The sequence below is a fragment of the Pleurodeles waltl genome, chromosome 3_1, assembly GCF_031143425.1.
Source record: "Pleurodeles waltl isolate 20211129_DDA chromosome 3_1, aPleWal1.hap1.20221129, whole genome shotgun sequence".
Classification (NCBI taxonomy): domain Eukaryota; kingdom Metazoa; phylum Chordata; class Amphibia; order Caudata; family Salamandridae; genus Pleurodeles; species Pleurodeles waltl.
The window spans coordinates 8,746,217-8,767,081 of NC_090440.1; the positions used below are offsets into that span (position 1 = coordinate 8,746,217).

At 53.6% G+C, this 20,865-nt stretch overlaps 1 protein-coding gene across 1 annotated transcript in view; it reads left to right on the forward strand.

The window, feature by feature from the left end:
- MYBPC3 (myosin binding protein C3) overlaps window positions 1–20,865 on the forward strand; it is a 337,466-nt gene that overhangs the window by 276,166 nt on the left and 40,435 nt on the right. Inside the window, exons 29-30 of the mRNA XM_069221629.1 lie at window positions 5,624–5,819; window positions 15,499–15,638. Coding sequence (XP_069077730.1) covers window positions 5,624–5,819; window positions 15,499–15,638 — 336 coding nt within the window. The remainder of the gene's footprint in view (window positions 1–5,623; window positions 5,820–15,498; window positions 15,639–20,865) is intronic.

Genomic DNA, 20,865 nt, shown 5'->3' on the forward strand with positions numbered 1-20,865 from the left:
CCTGTCGTTGTGAGAGGGATGTGCTCCTGTCTTTGTGAGCGGGATGTGCTCCTGTCGTTGTGAGCGGGATATGCTCCTGTCGTTGTGAGAGGGATGTGACCCTGTCGTTGTGAGAGGGATGTGACCCTGTCGTTGTGAGAGGGATGTGTCCCTGTCGTTGTGAGAGGGATGTGACCCTGTCGTTGTGAGATGGACGTGTCTCTGTCGTTGTGAGAGGGATGTGTCCCTGTCGTTGTGAGAGGGACGTGCTCCTGTCGTTGTGAGAGGGACGTGACCCTGTCGTTGTGAGAGGGATGTGCTCCTGTCTTTGTGAGCGGGATATGCTCCTGTCGTTGTGAGAGGGATGTGACCCTGTCGTTGTGAGAGGGATGTGTCCCTGTCGTTGTGAGAGGGATGTGTCCCTGTCGCTGTGAGAGGGATGTGACCCTGTCGTTGTGAGAGGGATGTGACCCTGTCGTTGTGAGAGGGATGTGCTCCTGTCGTTGTGAGAGGGATGTGTCCCTGTCGTTGTGAGAGGGATGTGCTCCTGTCGTTGTGAGAGGGATGTGCTCCTGTCGTTGTGAGAGGGATGTGACCCTGTCGTTGTGAGAGGGATGTGACCCTGACGTTGTGAGAGGGATGTGCTCCTGTCGTTGTGAGAGGGACGTGTCCCTGTCGTTGTGAGAGGGATGTGTCCCTGTCGTTGTGAGAGGGATGTGCTCCTGTCGTTGTGAGAGGGACGTGTCCCTGTCGTTGTGAGAGGGATGTGACCCTGTCGTTGTGAGAGGGATGTGCTCCTGTCTTTGTGAGCGGGATGTGCTCCTGTCGTTGTGAGAGGGATGTGACCCTGTCGTTGTGAGAGGAACGTGCTCCTGTCGTTGTGAGAGGGATGTGACCATGTTGTTGTGAGAGGGATGTGCTCCTGTCGTTGTGAGAGGGATGTGTCCCTGTCGTTGGGAGAGGGATGTGACCCTGTCGTTGTGAGAGGGATGTGCTCCTGTCGTTGTGAGAGGGATGTGACCCTGTCGTTGTGAGAGGGATGTGACCCTGTCGTTGTGAGAGGGACGTGTCCCTGTCGTTGTGAGAGGGATGTGACCCTGTCGTTGTGAGAGGGACGTGTCCCTGTCGTTGTGAGAGGGATGTGCTCCTGTCGTTGTGAGAGGGATGTGCTCCTGTCTTTGTGAGAGGGATGTGTCCCTGTCGTTGTGAGAGGGACGTGTCCCTGTCGTTGTGAGAGGGATGTGACCCTGTCGTTGTGAGAGGGATGTGACCCTGTCGTTGTGAGAGGGACGTGTCCCTGTCGTTGTGAGAGGGATGTGACCCTGTCGTTGTGAGAGGGATGTGCTCCTGTCGTTGTGAGAGGGATGTGACCTTGTCGTTGTGAGAGGGACGTGCTCCTGTCGTTGTGAGAGGGATGTGTCCCTGTCGTTGTGAGAGGGACGTGCTCCTGTCGTTGTGAGAGGGATGTGTCCCTGTCGTTGTGAGAGGGACGTGACCCTGTCGTTGTGAGAGGGACGTGACCCTGTCGTTGTGAGAGGGACGTGTCCCTGTCGTTGTGAGAGGGACGTGACCCTGTCGTTGTGAGAGGGACATGACCCTGTCGTTGTGAGAGGGACGTGTCCCTGTCGTTGTGAGAGGGACGTGACCCTGTCGTTATGAGAGGGACGTGTCCCTGTCGTTTGACCCTGTCGTTGTGAGAGGGACGTGACCCTGTCGTTGTGAGAGGGACGTGTCCCTGTCGTTGTGAGAGGGATGTGCTCCTGTCGTTGTGAGAGGGATGTGACCCTGTCTTTGTGAGCGGGATGTGCTCCTGTCTTTGTGAGCGGGATGTGACCCTGTCGTTGTGAGAGGGATGTGACCCTGTCGTTGTGAGAGGGATGTGACCATGTCGTTGTGAGAGGGATGTGCTCCTGTCGTTGTGAGAGGGATGTGACCTTGTCGTTGTGAGAGGGACGTGCTCCTGTCGTTGTGAGAGGGATGTGTCCCTGTCGTTGTGAGAGGGATGTGCTCCTGTCGTTGTGAGAGGGATGTGTCCCTGTCGTTGTGAGAGGGATGTGCTCCTGTCGTTGTGAGAGGGACGTGACCCTGTCGTTGTGAGAGGGACGTGACCCTGTCGTTGTGAGAGGGATGTGCTCCTGTCGTTGTGAGAGGGATGTGCTCCTGTCTTTGTGAGCGGGATATGCTCCTGTCGTTGTGAGAGGGATGTGCTCCTGTCGTTGTGAGAGGGATGTGACCCTGTCGTTGTGAGAGGGATGTGCTCCTGTCGTTGTGAGAGGGATATGCTCCTGTCGTTGTGAGAGGGACGTGCTCCTGTCGTTGTGAGAGGGACGTGACCCTGTCGTTGTGAGAGGGACGTGACCCTGTCGTTGTGAGAGGGATGTGACCCTGTCGTTGTGAGAGGGACGTGCTCCTGTCGTTGTGAGAGGGATGTGTCCCTGTCGTTGTGAGAGGGACGTGCTCCTGTCGTTGTGAGAGGGATGTGTCCCTGTCGTTGTGAGAGGGACGTGACCCTGTCGTTGTGAGAGGGACGTGACCCTGTCGTTGTGAGAGGGACGTGTCCCTGTCGTTGTGAGAGGGACGTGACCCTGTCGTTGTGAGAGGGACATGACCCTGTCGTTGTGAGAGGGACGTGTCCCTGTCGTTGTGAGAGGGACGTGACCCTGTCGTTATGAGAGGGACGTGTCCCTGTCGTTTGACCCTGTCGTTGTGAGAGGGACGTGACCCTGTCGTTGTGAGAGGGACGTGTCCCTGTCGTTGTGAGAGGGATGTGCTCCTGTCGTTGTGAGAGGGATGTGACCCTGTCTTTGTGAGCGGGATGTGCTCCTGTCTTTGTGAGCGGGATGTGACCCTGTCGTTGTGAGAGGGATGTGACCCTGTCGTTGTGAGAGGGATGTGACCATGTCGTTGTGAGAGGGATGTGCTCCTGTCGTTGTGAGAGGGACGTGACCTTGTCGTTGTGAGAGGGACGTGCTCCTGTCGTTGTGAGAGGGATGTGTCCCTGTCGTTGTGAGAGGGATGTGCTCCTGTCGTTGTGAGAGGGATGTGTCCCTGTCGTTGTGAGAGGGATGTGCTCCTGTCGTTGTGAGAGGGACGTGACCCTGTCGTTGTGAGAGGGACGTGACCCTGTCGTTGTGAGAGGGATGTGCTCCTGTCGTTGTGAGAGGGATGTGCTCCTGTCTTTGTGAGCGGGATATGCTCCTGTCGTTGTGAGAGGGATGTGCTCCTGTCGTTGTGAGAGGGATGTGACCCTGTCGTTGTGAGAGGGATGTGCTCCTGTCGTTGTGAGAGGGATATGCTCCTGTCGTTGTGAGAGGGACGTGCTCCTGTCGTTGTGAGAGGGACGTGACCCTGTCGTTGTGAGAGGGACGTGACCCTGTCGTTGTGAGAGGGATGTGACCCTGTCGTTGTGAGAGGGATGTGACCCTGTCGTTGTGAGAGGGATGTGCTCCTGTCGTTGTGAGAGGGATGTGACCCTGTCGTTGTGAGAGGGATGTGACCCTGTCGTTGTGAGAGGGATGTGACCCTGTTGTTGTGAGCGGGATGTGCTCCTGTCGTTGTGAGAGGGATGTGACCCTGTGGTTGTGAGAGGGATGTGACCCTGTGGTTGTGAGAGGGATGTGACCCTGTCGTTGTGAGAGGGATGTGCTCCTGTCGTTGTGAGCGGGATGTGACCCTGTGGTTGTGAGAGGGATGTGACCCTGTGGTTGTGAGAGGGATGTGACCCTGTCGTTGTGAGAGGGACGTGACCCTGTCGTTGTGAGCGGGATGTGCTCCTGTCGTTGTGAGAGGGATGTGACCCTGTCGTTGTGAGAGGGATGTGACCCTGTCGTTGTGAGCGGGATGTGCTCCTGTCGTTGTGAGCGGGATGTGCCCCTGTCGTTGTGAGAGGGATGTGACCCTGTCGTTGTGAGAGGGATGTGACCCTGTCGTTGTGAGAGGGATGTGCTCCTGTCGTTGTGAGAGGGATGTGACCCTGTCGTTGTGAGAGGGATGTGACCCTGTCGTTGTGAGCGGGATGTGCTCCCTGTCGTTGTGAGAGGGATGTGACCCTGTTGTTGTGAGAGGGATGTGACCCTGTCGTTGTGAGAGGGATGTGCTCCTGTCGTTGTGAGAGGGACGTGACCCTGTCGTTGTGAGAGGGATGTGACCCTGTCGTTGTGAGAGGGATGTGCTCCTGTCGTTGTGAGAGGGATGTGACCCTGTCGTTGTGAGAGGGATGTGACCCTGTCGTTGTGAGCGGGATGTGCTCCCTGTCGTTGTGAGAGGGATGTGACCCTGTCGTTGTGAGAGGGATGTGACCCTGTTGTTGTGAGAGGGATGTGACCCTGTCGTTGTGAGAGGGATGTGACCCTGTCGTTGTGAGAGGGATGTGACCCTGTCGTTGTGAGAGGGATGTGACCCTGTTGTTGTGAGAGGGATGTGACCCTGTCGTTGTGAGAGGGACGTGACCCTGTCGTTGTGAGCGGGATGTGCTCCTGTCGTTGTGAGAGGGATGTGACCCTGTCGTTGTGAGAGGGATGTGACCCTGTCGTTGTGAGCGGGATGTGCTCCTGTCGTTGTGAGCGGGATGTGCCCCTGTCGTTGTGAGAGGGATGTGACCCTGTCGTTGTGAGAGGGATGTGACCCTGTCGTTGTGAGAGGGATGTGCTCCTGTCGTTGTGAGAGGGATGTGACCCTGTCGTTGTGAGAGGGATGTGACCCTGTCGTTGTGAGCGGGATGTGCTCCCTGTCGTTGTGAGAGGGATGTGACCCTGTTGTTGTGAGAGGGATGTGACCCTGTCGTTGTGAGAGGGATGTGCTCCTGTCGTTGTGAGAGGGACGTGACCCTGTCGTTGTGAGAGGGATGTGACCCTGTCGTTGTGAGAGGGATGTGCTCCTGTCGTTGTGAGAGGGATGTGACCCTGTCGTTGTGAGAGGGATGTGACCCTGTCGTTGTGAGCGGGATGTGCTCCCTGTCGTTGTGAGAGGGATGTGACCCTGTCGTTGTGAGAGGGATGTGACCCTGTTGTTGTGAGAGGGATGTGACCCTGTCGTTGTGAGAGGGATGTGACCCTGTCGTTGTGAGAGGGATGTGACCCTGTCGTTGTGAGAGGGATGCTCACACGGGTGCGGGGAGCCCTGGGTACAGGGGCCCTCACAGGGCCAGGTACTGCTGGGGACCCCACATGAGGTGGACCCTGGACCCAGCCGGGTGATGGAGACAAGATGGGGCCACAGCTGAGGCCAAGAGGTACTTTACCCGGCCCCCTCTCCAGCAGGGTGGGGACCCCAGCGAGCCCCAATACACCCCCAGAGACCCCGAAGACATGCCCTCCCACACAGGATCCCTCTGTACACGCCCCATCTGTAGGTAGACCCCTACATCCGGGCCTCATCACACTCACTCATTGGAGCAGGGCATCCCAAGGGCCCCCGGACCCCCGAACCCCAGATATCCCTGTCCAGGGCGCAGCACACAGCAGCAGCCAACCTCTGCACCAAAGCGCCAAGAGGCGAGGGGTGCGTGAAGGAGCGCTGAGCGACACTCTGCAGCTCCTCTACCAGAGACACATCCTCAGTGTGAGATGCTCAGTGTGAGATGCTCAGTGTGAGATGCTCAGCCCCTGGTGTCTGCCCAAGATCACACCCCGCGTCTGTCTTCCAGGGCAAGCCGAGGCCGCAGGTGACCTGGACGAAGGACGGGGCGCCCATCAACCCCAAGCAGGTGGGGATCCGGAACAGCGACTCGGACACCATCCTCTTCATCCGCAAGGCCGAGCGCCCAGACTCCGGCCAGTACTCCGTGGCGCTACAGATCGAGAACATGGACGACCAGGCCTCCATCAGCATCCAGATAGTGGGTGAGGGTCTGCGGCCGGGGGGTTCACCAGCAGCAGGCGCCCCAACAGGGGAGACCCCAAAGAGGGCAGATACCCCCAAACTGGGGCAGGGAGAGGAGAGTGTAAAGACGGCATTACAGGCAGAGTGCGGGTAAAGACAGAATTACAGGACAGAGTGCGGGTAAAGACAGCATTACAGGCAGAGTGCGGGTAAAGACGGCATTACAGGCAGAGTGCGGGTAAAGACAGAATTACAGGACAGAGTGCGGGTAAAGACAGCATTACAGGCAGAGTGCGGGTACACACAGCATTACACGACAGAGTGCGGGTAAAGACAGCATTACAGGCACAGTGCGGGTAAACACAGCATTACAGGCAGAGTGCGGGTAAAGACAGAATTACAGGGCGGAATGCGGGTAAAGACAGCATTACAGGCAGAGTGCGGGTAAACACAGCATTACAGGACAGAGTGCGGGTAAAGACAGCATTACAGGGCAGAGTGCGGGTAAAGACGGCATTACAGTCAGAGTGCGAGTAAAGACAGCATTACAGGCAGAGTGCGGGTAAACACAGCATTACAGGACAGAGTGCGGGTAAAGACAGCATTACAGGCAGAGTGTGGGTAAACACAGCATTACAGGACAGAGTGCAGGTAAAGACAGCATTACAGGCAGAGTGTGGGTAAACACAGCATTACAGGACAGAGTGCAGGTAAAGACAGCATTACAGGCAGAGTGCGGGTAAACACAGCATTACAGGACAGAGTGCGGGTACACACAGCATTACAGGCAGAGTGCGGGTAAAGACAGCATTACAGGCAGAGTGCGGGTAAAGACAGCATTACAGGGCAGCGTGCAGGTAAACACGGCATTACAGGACAGAGTGCGGGTAAAGACGCCATTACAGGACAGAGTGCGGGTACACACGGCATTACAGGCAGAGTGCGGGTAAAGACAGCATTACAGGACAGAGTGCGGGTAAAGACGGCATTACAGGACAGAGTGCGGGTAAAGATGGCATTACAGGACAGAGTGTGGGTAAAGACAGCATTACATGGCAGACTGCGGGTAAAGACAGCATTACAGGCAGAGTGCAGTAAAAGACAGCATTGCAGGGCAGAGTGCGGTAAAAGACCGCATTACAGGGCAGAGTGCAATTAAAGACAGCATTACATGGCAGAGTGCGGGTAAAGACAGCATTACATGGCAGAGTGCGGGTAAACACAGCATTACAGGCAGAGTGCGGGTAAAGACAGCATTACAGGCAGAGTGCGGTTAAACACAGCATTACAGGGCAGAGTGCGGGTAAAGACGGCATTACAGTCAGAGTGCGAGTAAAGACAGCATTACAGGCAGAGTGCGGGTAAACACAGCATTACAGGACAGAGTGCGGGTAAAGACAGCATTACAGGCAGAGTGTGGGTAAACACAGCATTACAGGACAGAGTGCGGGTAAAGACAGCATTACAGGCAGATTGCGGGTAAAGACAGCATTACAGGCAGAGTGCGGGTAAACACAGCATTACAGGATAGAGTGCGGGTACACACAGCATTACAGGCAGAGTGCGGGTAAAGACAGCATTACAGGCAGAGAGCGGGTAAAGACAGCATTACAGGACAGCGTGCGGGTAAAGACGGCATTACAGGACAGAGTGCGGGTAAAGACGGCATTACAGGACAGAGTGCGGGTACACACGGCATTACAGGGAGAGTGCGGGTAAAGACAGCATTACAGGCACAGTGCGGGTAAAGACAGCAATACAGGACAGAGTGCGGGTAAAGACAGCATTAAAGGACAGAGTGCGGGTAAAGACGGCATTACAGGACAGAGTGCGGGTAAAGACAGCATTACATGGCAGACTGCGGGTAAAGACAGCATTACAGGCAGAGTGCAGTAAAAGACAGCATTACCGGGCAGAGTGCGGTAAAAGACAGCATTACAGGGCAGAGTGCAATTAAAGACAGCATTACATGGCAGAGTGCGGGTAAACACAGCATTACAGGCAGAGTGTGGGTAAAGACAGCATTACAGGCAGAGTGTGGGTAAACACAGCATTACAGGGCAGAGTGCGGAAAAAGATGGCATTACAGGCAGAGTGCGGGTAAAGACAGCATTACAGGGCAGCGTGCGGGTAAAGACGGCATTACAGGACAGAGTGCGGGTAAAGACGGCATTACAGGACAGAGTGCGGGTAAACACGGCATTACAGGCAGAGTGCGGGTAAAGACAGCAATACAGGACAGAGTGCGGGTAAAGACAGCATTAAAGGACAGAGTGCGGGTAAAGACGGCATTACAGGACAGAGTGCGGGTAAAGACAGCATTACATGGCAGACTGCGGGTAAAGACAGCATTACAGGCAGAGTGCAGTAAAAGACAGCATTACAGGGCAGAGTGCGGTAAAAGACAGCATTACAGGGCAGAGTGCAATTAAAGACAGCATTACATGGCAGAGTGCGGGTAAAGACAGCATTACATGGCAGAGTGCGGGTAAACACAGCATTACAGGCAGAGTGTGGGTAAAGACAGCATTACAGGCAGAGTGCAGGTAAACACAGCATTACAGGGCAGAGTGCGGTAAAAGATGGCATTACAGGCAGAGTGCGGGTAAAGACAGCATTACAGGGCAGAGTGCGGGTAAAGACAGCATTACAAGGCGGAGTGCGGTAGGAGACAGCATTACAGGACAGAGTGTGGGTAAAGACAGCATTACAGGGCAGAGTGCGGGTAAAGACAGAATTACAGGACAGAGTGCGGGTAAAGACAGCATTACAGGCAGAGTGCGGGTAAACACAGCATTACACGACAGAGTGCGGGTAAAGACAGCATTACAGGCAGAGTGCGGGTAAACACAGCATTACAGGCAGAGTGCGGGTAAAGACAGAATTACAGGGCGGAATGCGGGTAAAGACAGCATTACAGGCAGAGTGCGGGTAAACACAGCATTACAGGACAGAGTGCGGGTAAAGACAGCATTACAGGGCAGAGTGCGGGTAAAGACGGCATTACAGTCAGAGTGCGAGTAAAGACAGCATTACAGGCAGAGTGCGGGTAAACACAGCATTACAGGACAGAGTGCGGGTAAAGACAGCATTACAGGCAGAGTGTGGGTAAACACAGCATTACAGGACAGAGTGCAGGTAAAGACAGCATTACAGGCAGAGTGCGGGTAAAGACAGCATTACAGGCAGAGTGCGGGTAAACACAGCATTACAGGACAGAGTGCGGGTACACACAGCATTACAGGCAGAGTGCGGGTAAAGACAGCATTACAGGCAGAGTGCGGGTAAAGACAGCATTACAGGGCAGCGTGCGGGTAAACACGGCATTACAGGACAGAGTGCGGGTAAAGACGCCATTACAGGACAGAGTGCGGGTACACACGGCATTACAGGCAGAGTGCGGGTAAAGACAGCATTACAGGACAGAGTGCGGGTAAAGACGGCATTACAGGACAGAGTGCGGGTAAAGATGGCATTACAGGACAGAGTGTGGGTAAAGACAGCATTACATGGCAGACTGCGGGTAAAGACAGCATTACAGGCAGAGTGCAGTAAAAGACAGCATTACAGGGCAGAGTGCGGTAAAAGACCGCATTACAGGGCAGAGTGCAATTAAAGACAGCATTACATGGCAGAGTGCGGGTAAAGACAGCATTACATGGCAGAGTGCGGGTAAACACAACATTACAGGCAGAGTGCGGGTAAAGACAGCATTACAGGCAGAGTGCGGTTAAACACAGCATTACAGGGCAGAGTGCGGGTAAAGACGGCATTACAGTCAGAGTGCGAGTAAAGACAGCATTACAGGCAGAGTGCGGGTAAACACAGCATTACAGGACAGAGTGCGGGTAAAGACAGCATTACAGGCAGAGTGTGGGTAAACACAGCATTACAGGACAGAGTGCGGGTAAAGACAGCATTACAGGCAGATTGCGGGTAAAGACAGCATTACAGGCAGAGTGCGGGTAAACACAGCATTACAGGATAGAGTGCGGGTACACACAGCATTACAGGCAGAGTGCGGGTAAAGACAGCATTACAGGCAGAGAGCGGGTAAAGACAGCATTACAGGACAGCGTGCGGGTAAAGACGGCATTACAGGACAGAGTGCGGGTAAAGACGGCATTACAGGACAGAGTGCGGGTACACACGGCATTACAGGGAGAGTGCGGGTAAAGACAGCATTACAGGCAGAGTGCGGGTAAAGACAGTAATACAGGACAGAGTGCGGGTAAAGACAGCATTAAAGGACAGAGTGTGGGTAAAGACGGCATTACAGGACAGAGTGCGGGTAAAGACAGCATTACATGGCAGACTGCGGGTAAAGACAGCATTACAGGCAGAGTGCAGTAAAAGACAGCATTACCGGGCAGAGTGCGGTAAAAGACAGCATTACAGGGCAGAGTGCAATTAAAGACAGCATTACATGGCAGAGTGCGGGTAAAGACAGCATTACATGGCAGAGTGCGGGTAAACACAGCATTACAGGCAGAGTGTGGGTAAAGACAGCATTACAGGCAGAGTGTGGGTAAACACAGCATTACAGGGCAGAGTGCGGAAAAAGATGGCATTACAGGCAGAGTGCGGGTAAAGACAGCATTACAGGGCAGCGTGCGGGTAAAGACGGCATTACAGGACAGAGTGCGGGTAAAGACGGCATTACAGGACAGAGTGCGGGTACACACGGCATTACAGGCAGAGTGCGGGTAAAGACAGCAATACAGGACAGAGTGCGGGTAAAGACAGCATTAAAGGACAGAGTGCGGGTAAAGACGGCATTACAGGACAGAGTGTGGGTAAAGACAGCATTACATGGCAGACTGCGGGTAAAGACAGCATTACAGGCAGAGTGCAGTAAAAGACAGCATTACAGGGCAGAGTGCGGTAAAAGACAGCATTACAGGGCAGAGTGCAATTAAAGACAGCATTACATGGCAGAGTGCGGGTAAAGACAGCATTACATGGCAGAGTGCAGGTAAACACAGCATTACAGGCAGAGTGTGGGTAAAGACAGCATTACAGGCAGAGTGCAGGTAAACACAGCATTACAGGGCAGAGAGCGGTAAAAGATGGCATTACAGGCAGAGTGCGGGTAAAGACAGCATTACAGGGCAGAGTGCGGGTAAAGACAGCATTACAAGGCGGAGTGCGGTAGGAGACAGCATTACATGACAGAGTGTGGGTAAAGACAGCATTACAGGGCAGAGTGCGGGTAAAGACGGCATTACAGGCAGAGTGCGGGTAAACACAGCATTACAGGACAGAGTGCAGTAAAAGATAGCATTACCGGCAGAGTGCGGGTAAAGACAGCATTACAGGGCGGAGTGCGGTAAAAGACAGCATTACAGGACAGAGTGCAGTAAAAGATAGCATTACAGGGCAGAGTGCGGCTAAAGACAGCATTACAGGACAGAGTGTGGGAAAAGACAGCATTACAGGGCAGAGTGCGGTAAGAGACAGCATTACAGGCCGGACTGACGTAAGAGACAGCATTACAGCACGGAGTGCGGTAAACGAAAGCATTACAGGGCGTAGTGCGGGTAAAGACAGCATTACAAGGCATAGTGCGTTAAAGACAACATTACAGGGCAGAGTGCGGGTAAAGACAGCATTACAGGGCAGAGTGCGGGTAAAGACAGCATTTCAGGGCAGAGTGCGGGTAAAGACAGCATTACAGGCAGAGTGCGGCTAAAGACAGCATTACAGGGCAGAGTGTGGTTAAAGACAGTATTACAGGGCAGAGTGCGGGTAAAGACGGCATTACAGGGCAGAGTGCGGGTAAAGACGGCATTACAGGGCAGAGTGCGGGTAAAGACAGCATTACAGGCAGAGTGCGGCTAAAGACAGCATTACAGGGCAGAGTGTGGTTAAAGACAGTATTACAGGGCAGAGTGCGGGTAAAGACGGCATTACAGGGCAGAGTGCGGGTAAAGACGGCATTACAGGGCAGAGTGTGGTTAAAGACGCCATTACAGGGCAGAGTGCGGTTAAAGACGGCATTACAGGGCAGAGTGAGGGTAAAGACGGCATTACAGGGCAGTGTGCGGTTAAAGACGGCATTACAGGGCAGAGTGCGGTTAAAGACGGCATTACAGGGCAGAATGCGGTTAAAGACAGCATTACAGGCAGAGTGCGGGTAAAGACGGCATTACAGGGCAGAGTGAGAGTAAAGACGGCATTACAGGGCAGAGTGCGGTCAAAGACAGCATTACAGGCAGAGTGCGGGTAAAGACGGCATTACAGGGCAGAGTGACGGATACATCAGTGCATGGTGAAAGCACTGAGAAATTGAAAGGCTTGGGAGCTATGAGGAACTGAGAGCCATAACGAACATGAAACATTAAAGGAGTGAGATCCATGCATGGCTGAGCTATAAAGGAGTAAGGGGGGTGGTATATGTGTTGGCGGTATGTATACTCCGGCTCTGTGGCGATACATGACCGTCCGCCTGCCCGACTGACATGCGGACCTTCAGTGTGACCAGGGCAGAGGCTTCTCTGCGCCATGGTGGCCAAACTTCTGGGAGAACGAGCCATATAAGCATGTTGTCCTCCGGGAAATGTGCACTCACATACATGTCCCCACAGAGGCACATACCTACCAGGCCTGTGTCCTCCGGGCAATGTGCACTCACATACATGTCCCCACTAAGGCACATACGCAGTAGGCCTTTCCTGTATGGAGGATTAGTCCTGCACTCACACGTGTCCTCCAGGCAATGTACACTGACATACATGTCCCCACAGAGGCACATACTCAGCAGGCCTGTCCTGGATGGAGGATGAGTCCTGCACTCATGCATGTCTTCCAGGCAATGTACACTGACATACATGTCCCCACAGAGGTACATACCTAGCAGGCCTGTGTCCTCAGGGCAATGTGCACTCACATACATGTCCCCACTAAGGCACATACCTACCAGGCCTGTGTCCTCCGAGCAATGTGCACTCACACACATGTCCCCACAGAGGCACATACCTAGCAGGCCTGTCCTGGATGGAGATGAGCCCTACACATGTGTGTGTCCTCTGGACAATGTGCACTCACATACATGTCCCCATACAGGTACATACCTAGCAGGCCTGTCCTGGATGGAGGTGAGCACTCTAGGCATGCGTGTCCTCTGGGAAATGTGCACTCACATACATGTCCCCACAGAGGCACATACCCAGCAGGCCTGTCCTGGATGGAGGATGAGCCCCACACACATGCGTGTCCTCCGGGCAATGTGCAATCACATACATGTCCCCACTAAGGCACATACCTACCAGGCCTGTGTCCTCCGGGCAATGTGCACTCACATACATGTCCCCATAGAGGCACATACTTAGCAGGCCTGTCTTGGATGGAGATGAGCCCTGTAGGCATGCGTGTCCTTTGGGAAATGTGCACTCACATGCATGCCCCACAGAGGCACATGCCTAGCAGGCCTGTGTCCTCTGGGCAATATGCACTCACATACATGTCCCCAGAGACGGACATCCCTAGCAGGCCTCCCCTGGATGGACCTGAGCCCTACGCACATGCATGTCCTCACATACATCTCCCCACAGAGGCACATACCTAGCAGGCCTGTCCTGGATGGAGGATTAGCCCTGCACACATGTGTGTCCTCCGGGCAATGTGCACTCACATACATGTCCTCAAAGGCACATACCTAGCAGGCCTGTGTCCTCTGTTGCAATGCACACTCACATACATGTCCCCACAGAGGCACATACCCAGCAGGCCTGTCCTGGATGGAGGATGATCCCTGAACACATGCGTGTCCTCTAGGCAATGTGCCCTCGCATAGATGTCCCCATAGAGGCACATACCTACCAGGCCTGTGTCCTCTGGGCAATGTGCTCTCACATACATGTCCCCACAGAGGCACATACCTACCAGGCCTGTATCCTAAGGGCAATGTGCACTCACACACATGTCCCCACAGAAGGACATACCTAGCAGGCTTGTCCTGGATGGAGGTGAGCCCTACACACATGTGTGTCCTCCAGGCAATGTGCACTCACAGACATGTCCCTACAGAGGCATAGACCTAGTAGGCTTGTATTGGATGGAGGTGAGCCCTACACACGTGTCCTCCAGGCAATGTGCACTCACATACATGTCCGTACAGAGGCACATACCTAGCAGGCCTGTCCTAGTTGGAGGTGAGCCCTACACACATGCATGTCCTCCAGGCAATGTACACTAACATACATGTCCCCACAGAGGCACATACCTACAGGCCTGTCCTGGATGGAGGTGAGTCCTACACACATGTCCTCTGGGCAGTATGCACTCACATACAAGTCCCTACCGAGGCACATACCTAGCAGGCCTGTCCTGGATGGAGGATGAGCCCTACACACATGCGTGTCCTCTAGGCAATGTGCCCTCGCATAGATGTCCCCATAGAGGCATATACCTAGCAGGCCTGTCCCGGATGGAGGACGAGCCCTACACGCATACATGTCCTCCAGGCAAAATGCACTCACATACATGTCCCCATACAGGCACTTACCTAGCAGGTCTGTCCTTTATGGACTTGAGCCCTACACACATGCGTGTCCTCTGGGCAATATGCACTCACATACATGTCCCCAAAGAGGCACATACCTAGCAGGCTTGTCCTGGATGAAGGTGAGCCCTACATGCATGTGTGTCCTCTGGGCAATGTGCACTCACAGACATGTCCCCAGAGAGGCACATACCTAGCAGGCCTGCCCTGGATGGAGGACGAGCCCTACACATTTTTGTGTCCTCCAGGCAATGTGCATCCACATACATGTCCCCACAGAGGCACATGGCTAGCAGGCCTGTCCTGGATGGAGGTGAGTCCTACACACATGCATGTCCTCCGGGCAATGTGAATTCACATACATGTCCCAACAGTGGCACATATCTAGAAGGGCTGTCGTGGATGGAGGATGAGCCCTACACACGTGTGTCCTCCTGGCAATGTACACTCACATACATGTCCACACAGAGGCACATACGTGGCAGTCCAGTCCTGGATGGAGGACGAGCCTTACACACTTGCGTGTCCTCCAGGCAATGTGCACTCACATACATGTCCCCACAGAGGAACATGCCTACCAGGCCTGTCCTGGATGGAGGAGGAGCCCTACACACATGTGTGTCCTCCGGGCAATGTACACTCACATACATGTCCACAAAGAGGCGCATACGTGACAGCCCAGTCCAGTCCTGGATGGAAGACGAGCCCTACAGACATGCGTGTCCTCTGGGCAATGTGCACTCACATACATGTCCCCACAGAGGCACGTGCCTAGCAGGCCTGTACTGGATGGAGGTGAGCCCTACACACATGCATGTCCTCTGGGCAATGTGAATTCACATTCATGTCGCCACAGGGGCACATACCTAGCAGGCCTGTCCTGGATGGAGGTGAGCTCTACACATACATGCAAGTTCTTTGGGCAATGTGCACTCACATACATGTCCCCACAGAGGCACATGTCTACTAGGCCTGCTGTGGATGGAGGAGAGCCCTACACACACATACGTGTTCCCGGGCAATGTGTGCTCACACACATGTCCCCCTAGAAGCACGTACCTAGCAGGCCTGTTCTCAAGGGGGGAGTGTGCACTCAGGCATGCTTTGTGGAGGGGGGGTGATGAGTGTCATATGTCCTGTGGGAGGGAGGGATGTGCCATACATGATCTGACCATACTGTTGTTCACTTCTTGCAGATAAGCCAGGCCCGCCCCACAGTATAAAGATTGTGGAGGTTTGGGGGTTCAATGTCGCGCTGGAGTGGGAGCCCCCCAAAGATGACGGGAACTGTGAGATCACAGGATATACCATCCAGAAGGCGGACAAGAAGACCATGGTGAGATCCTGCCCCCCAACTGTCTTCTCCCCCTCCATTACTAATAACCCTTCTTTAGCAGTGCACGTCCTCTCCACTGACACTGCATCTCTCGTCTCCACTGACACTGTAGCTCTCCTCTCCACTGACACTGCACCTTACCTCTCCACTCACCCTCCACCACTCCTCTCCACTGACACTGCATCTCTCCTCTCCACTCACCCTCCACCACTCCTGTCCACTGACACTGCACCTCTCCACTGACACTGCATCTCTCCTCCCCACTGACATGTACCACTCCTCTCCACTGACACGGCATCTGTCCTCTCCCGCTTCGTTACTAATACCCCTCCTTTAGCACTGCACTTAATCCCCACTGACACTGCATCTCTCATTTCCACTGACACTGCACCTCTCCTCTCCACTGACACTGCACCTTACCTCTCCACTCACCCTCCACCACTCCTCTCCACTGACACTGCATCTCTCCTCTCCACTCACCCTCCACCACTCCTGTCCACTGACACTGCACCTCTCCACTGACACTGCATCTCTCCTCTCCACTGACACAGTATCTGTCCTCTCCCGCTTCGTTACTAATACCCCTCCTTTAGCAGTGCACTTAATCCCCACTGACACTGCATCTCTCCTCTCTACTGACACTGCATCTCTCCTCTCCACTCACACTGCACCTTACCTCTCCACTGACACTGCATCTCTCCTCTCCACTCGCCCTCCACCACTCCTCTCCACCGACACTGCATCTCTCCTCTCCACTGACACTGCACCTCATCACTGACACTGCATCTCTCCTCTCCACTGACATGCACCTCTCCTCTCCACTGGCATTGCACCTATCCTATCCACTGACACTGCATCTCTCCTCGCCACTGACATGTACCACTCCTCTCCACTGACACGGCATCTGTCCTCCCGCTTCGTTACAATAACCCTCCTTTAGCAGTGCACTTAATCCCTACTGACACTGCATCTCTCCTCTCCACTGACACTTTGCCTCTCCTCTCCACTGACATGCACCTCTTCACTCCACTGGCACTGCACCTACCCTATCCACTGACACTGCATCTCTCCTCTCCACTGACATGTACCACTCCTCTCCACTGACACGGCACCTGTCCTCTGCTGCTCCATTACTAATAACCCTCCTTTAGCAGTGCACTTAATCCCCACTGACACTGCATCTCTCCACTGACACTTTGCCTCTCCTCTCCACTGACACTGCGCCTCTCCTCTCCACTGACTCTGCATCTCTCCCCTCCACTCACCCCCACCTCTCCTCTCCACTGACCCTGCATCTCTCCTCTCCACTGACATACACCTCTCCTCTCCACTGACACTGCACCGCTCCTCTCCACTGACACTGCATCTCTCCTCTCCACTGACACCACACCTCTCCTCTCCACTGACACTGCACCCCTCCTCTCCACTCACCCTCCACCTCTCCTCTGACCATTCACCTCTCCTGACTACTAACACTGCACCTATCCTCTCCACCCCAACCTCCACCACTCCTCTCCACTGGAACTGCATTTCTCATGTTCACTGACACTGCACCCCTCCCCTCCACTCACCCTCCACCTCTTCTCTCTACTGACACTGCACCTCTCCTCTCCACTGATCCTTCATCTCTCCTCTCCACTGAAACTGCACCTCTCCTCTCCATTGACACTGCACCTCTCCTCTTCACTCACCCTCCACCTCTCCTCTCCACTGACACTGCACCTCTCCTGTTCACTGACCCTTCATCTCTCTTCTCCACTGACACTGCACCTCTCCTCTCCATTGACACTGCATCTCTCCTCTCCACTGACACTGCATCTTTCCTCTCCACTCACCCTGTATCTCCACCCACCCTCCACCTATCCTATCCCCTGAACCCCTTCTCTCTGTTTCACTCTCCCTCTATATCTACTATCCACTAACAGTCTATCTCTCCTCTAACTGTCCATCTCTCCTTTACACTGACACTCTGTCTCTCCTCTACAGCGACCATATATCTATCCTTTCCACTGATCCTGACCATTCATCTCTTCTCTCCACCGATCGACCATCTCTCCTTTGTCTGTCCGTCTCCTCTTCCTATAGAAATTCCATCTCTCTTCTGCACTGATTCTCCATAGATCCCTACACTCACTGACCATCTATCTCTGCTCTCTATTGGCTTTCCATCTCTATACTGCATCGGCTGTCCATCTCTCCACTGACAGTCCATCTCTGCTCTCCACTGGCTGTCCATCTCTACACTCTACTGACGGTCCATCTCTACACTGACCATCCACTTCTCCTGTCTACTGGCTGTCCATCTCTTCTCCTCCTGAATTCCACATCTCACTTCTCCACTGGCACTCCATTGCTCCTCTCCACTGTCTCCCTATCTCACCTCTCCAATGAGCGTTCATCTCTGCCCTCCACTGACTGTCCATCTCTCCTCTCCACTGGCTGTCCATCTCTACACTCCACTGGCTGTCCATCTGTCCACTGGCTGTCCGTCTCTTCTCCCCTGGACCCCACATCTCACTTTTTCACTGACTCTCCATTGCTCCTCTCTACTGTCTCTCTATCTCACCTCTACAATGAGCGTTCATCTCTGCCCTCCACTGACTGTCCATCTTTTCACCGACCGTCCAACTCTGCTCTCCACTGGTTGTCCATCTCTCCACTGACTCTCCATCTCTCCTATCCATTGGCTGTCTGTCTCTTCACTGACCATCCATCTATGCTCTCCACTGGTTGTCTATCTCTCCTCTGACTGTTCATCTCTCCTATTCATTGCTGTCCATCTCTCCACTGACCGTCCATCTTTGCTCTCCACTGGCTGTCCATCTCTGCACTCCACTGTCTGTCCATCTCTCGACTGACCATCCATTTCTCCTCTCCACTGGCTGTCCATCTCTTCTCTAACTGGACCCCACATCTCACTTCTTTACTGACTCTCCATTGCTCCTTTCCACTGTCTCTCTATCTTGCCTCTTCACTGAGCATTCATCTCTGCTCTCCACTGACTGTCCCTCTCTTCACTGACCATCCATCTCTGCTCTCCACTGACCGACCATCTCTGCTCTCCACTGGTTGTCCATCTCTCCACTGACCATCCATCTCTCCTATGCACCGACCGTCCATCTCGTCACTGACCTTCCTTGTCTGCTCTTCACTGACCGTCCATCTCTACACTACATTGGCTGTCCATCTCTCCACTGACCATCCATTTTGTCCTGTCCACTGGCTGTCCGTCTGTTTAATCCCTGGACCCCACATCTCACTTCTACACTGACTCTCCATTGCTCTTCCCCACTGTTTCTCTATCTCACCTCTCCACTGAGCATTCATCTATGCTGTCCACTGACTGTCCATCTCTCTACTCCGTGTTCATCTCTTCTCTCCACTGGTTGTCCATCTCTCCACTGACCATCCATCTCTGCTCTCCACTGGTTGTCCATCTCTCCACTGACCATCCTTCTCTCCTGTGCACTGACAGTCATCTTTCCTCTCCACTGACTGTACATCTTTTCACTGGCCATCCATCTCTGCTCTTCATGACTGTCCATTTCTACACTCCACTGGCTGTGCATCTCTCCACTGACCATCCATTTTGTCCTGCCCACTGGCTGTCCGTCTCTTTAATCCCTGGACCCCACATCTCACTTCTCCACTGACTCTCCATTGCTCCTCTCCACTGTGTCTCTATCTCACCTTTCCACTGAGCGTTCATCTCTGCTTTCCACTGGCTGTCCATCTCTTCACTGACTATCCATCTCCGCTTTCCACTGGTTGTCCATCTCTTCACTGACCATCCATCTCTCCTTTCCACTGACCATCCATCTCTCCACTGACCGTCCATCTCTTCACCGACCATCCATCTCTGCTCTCCATTGGCTGTCCATCTGTACACTCCACTAGCTGTCCATCTCTCCACTGACTGTCCATCTCAGCTCTCCACTGGTTGTCCATCTCTCCACTGACCATCCATCTCTCCACTGACCATCCATCTGTGTTCTTCACTGACCATTCATCTCTCCTCTCCACTGGCTGTTCACCTCTCCTCTCCACTGGCTGTCCATCTCTCCTCTCCACTGGCTGTCCATCTCTACACTCTACTGGCTGTCCATCTGTCCACTGGCTGTCCGTCTCTTCTCCCCTGGACCCCACATCTCACTTTTTCACTGACTCTCCATTGCTCCTCTCCACTGTCTCTCTATCTCGCCTCTTCACTGACCGTCCACCTCTGCTATCCACTGACATTGCATCTCTCCACTGACCATCCATCTCTCCTGTCCACTGACTGTCCATCTCTACACTCCAGTGACTGTTCATCTCTCCACTGAGCATTCATCTTTGCTCTCCATTGACTGTTCATCCTTCCATGCACCATGAATCTCTTCACTGACCGTCCACCTCTACACTCCACTGGCTGTCCATCTCTCCACTGACCACCCATCTCTCCTGTAACACCCTGCTGTAATACTCCACCTCTCCACTATCTTTTCATATCTCCTTTAACACCCGCTGTAATACGCCACTTCTCCGCTATCTCCCGTAACTCCCTGCTGTAATACTTCACCTCTCCACTATCATTCCATCTCTCCCTTAACACTCTGCTGTAATACTCCACCTCTCTGCTATCATTCCGCCTCTCCTGTAACAATCTGCTCTAATACTCCACCTCTCCTCTCCGCTATCATTCCATCTCTCCCTTAACACTCTGCTGTAATACTCCACCTCTCTGCTATCATTCCGCCTCTCCTGTAACAATCTGCTCTAATACTCCACCTCTCCTCTCCGCTATCATTCCATCTCTCCCTTAAAACTCTGCTGTAATACTCCACCTCTCTGCTATCATTCCACCTCTCTTGTAACAATCTGCTGTAATACTCCGCCTCTCTGTTATCATTCAGTCTCTCCTGTAACACTCTGCTGTAATACTCCACCTCCCCACTATCATTCCATCTCCCCTGTAACACCCTGCTTTAATACTCCACCTCTCCACTATCATTCCATCTCTCCTGTAACACCCTGCTGTAATACTCCACTTCTCCACTATCATTCAGTCTCTCATGTAACACCCTGCTGTAATATTCCTCCTCTCCACTATCATTCCCTCTCTCCTGTAACATCCTTTGGTAATACCCCACCTCTCTGCTATCATTTCATCTCTCCTGTAACACCCTGATGAAATACTCCACCTCTCCTCCTTGTAACCCTCTGGATTACCTCTAATACTCCAGCTCTC